The sequence below is a fragment of the Myotis davidii genome, unplaced genomic scaffold (genome assembly GCF_000327345.1).
Source record: "Myotis davidii unplaced genomic scaffold, ASM32734v1 scaffold3578, whole genome shotgun sequence".
Classification (NCBI taxonomy): domain Eukaryota; kingdom Metazoa; phylum Chordata; class Mammalia; order Chiroptera; family Vespertilionidae; genus Myotis; species Myotis davidii.
Genome location: NW_006289094.1, coordinates 33,879 through 34,262, shown reverse-complemented (window position 1 = coordinate 34,262; position 384 = coordinate 33,879). Strand labels below are relative to the sequence as shown.

At 71.1% G+C, this 384-nt stretch overlaps 1 protein-coding gene across 1 annotated transcript in view; it reads left to right on the top strand.

Annotated features, from left to right (window-relative positions):
• LOC102759940 (oxysterol-binding protein-related protein 5-like) overlaps positions 1 to 384 on the top strand; it is a 79,407-nt gene that overhangs the window by 74,417 nt on the left and 4,606 nt on the right. Inside the window, exon 10 of the mRNA XM_015562386.1 lies at positions 11 to 108. Coding sequence (XP_015417872.1) covers positions 11 to 108 — 98 coding nt within the window. The remainder of the gene's footprint in view (positions 1 to 10; positions 109 to 384) is intronic.

The following is a 384-nucleotide window of genomic DNA, read 5'->3' as shown; positions in this document are numbered from 1 at the left end:
TGTGCTGCAGGGATCCTGTACGGCACCATGACCATGGAGCTGGGCGGCCGGGTGACCATCGAGTGCAAGAAGAGCCACTTCCAGGCCGAGCTGGAGTTCAAGCTCAAGGTAGCTCGGTGCAGCCCCCCCACAGCGCTCAGAGGGCCGTGGAGGCCGGGCCCGGGCTGCAGAGGATGGGGGGGCTGGGGACCCCTCCCGCCCTCTCTGTGCCCCAGAGCTGGTTTCCTGAGCGAGTGCGCCTGGGGGAGCAGCTCTGCATCTCCAGGAGGGCAGGCGCTGCCCACAGGCCCCGCAGGGGAGCCGGGACCCGCCCTCCTGGGGGGCACCCCCCCATCCCTGAGCTCAGGCTGAGGCCCTGGCCAGTGGCCGCCTCTAGCTGGGGGC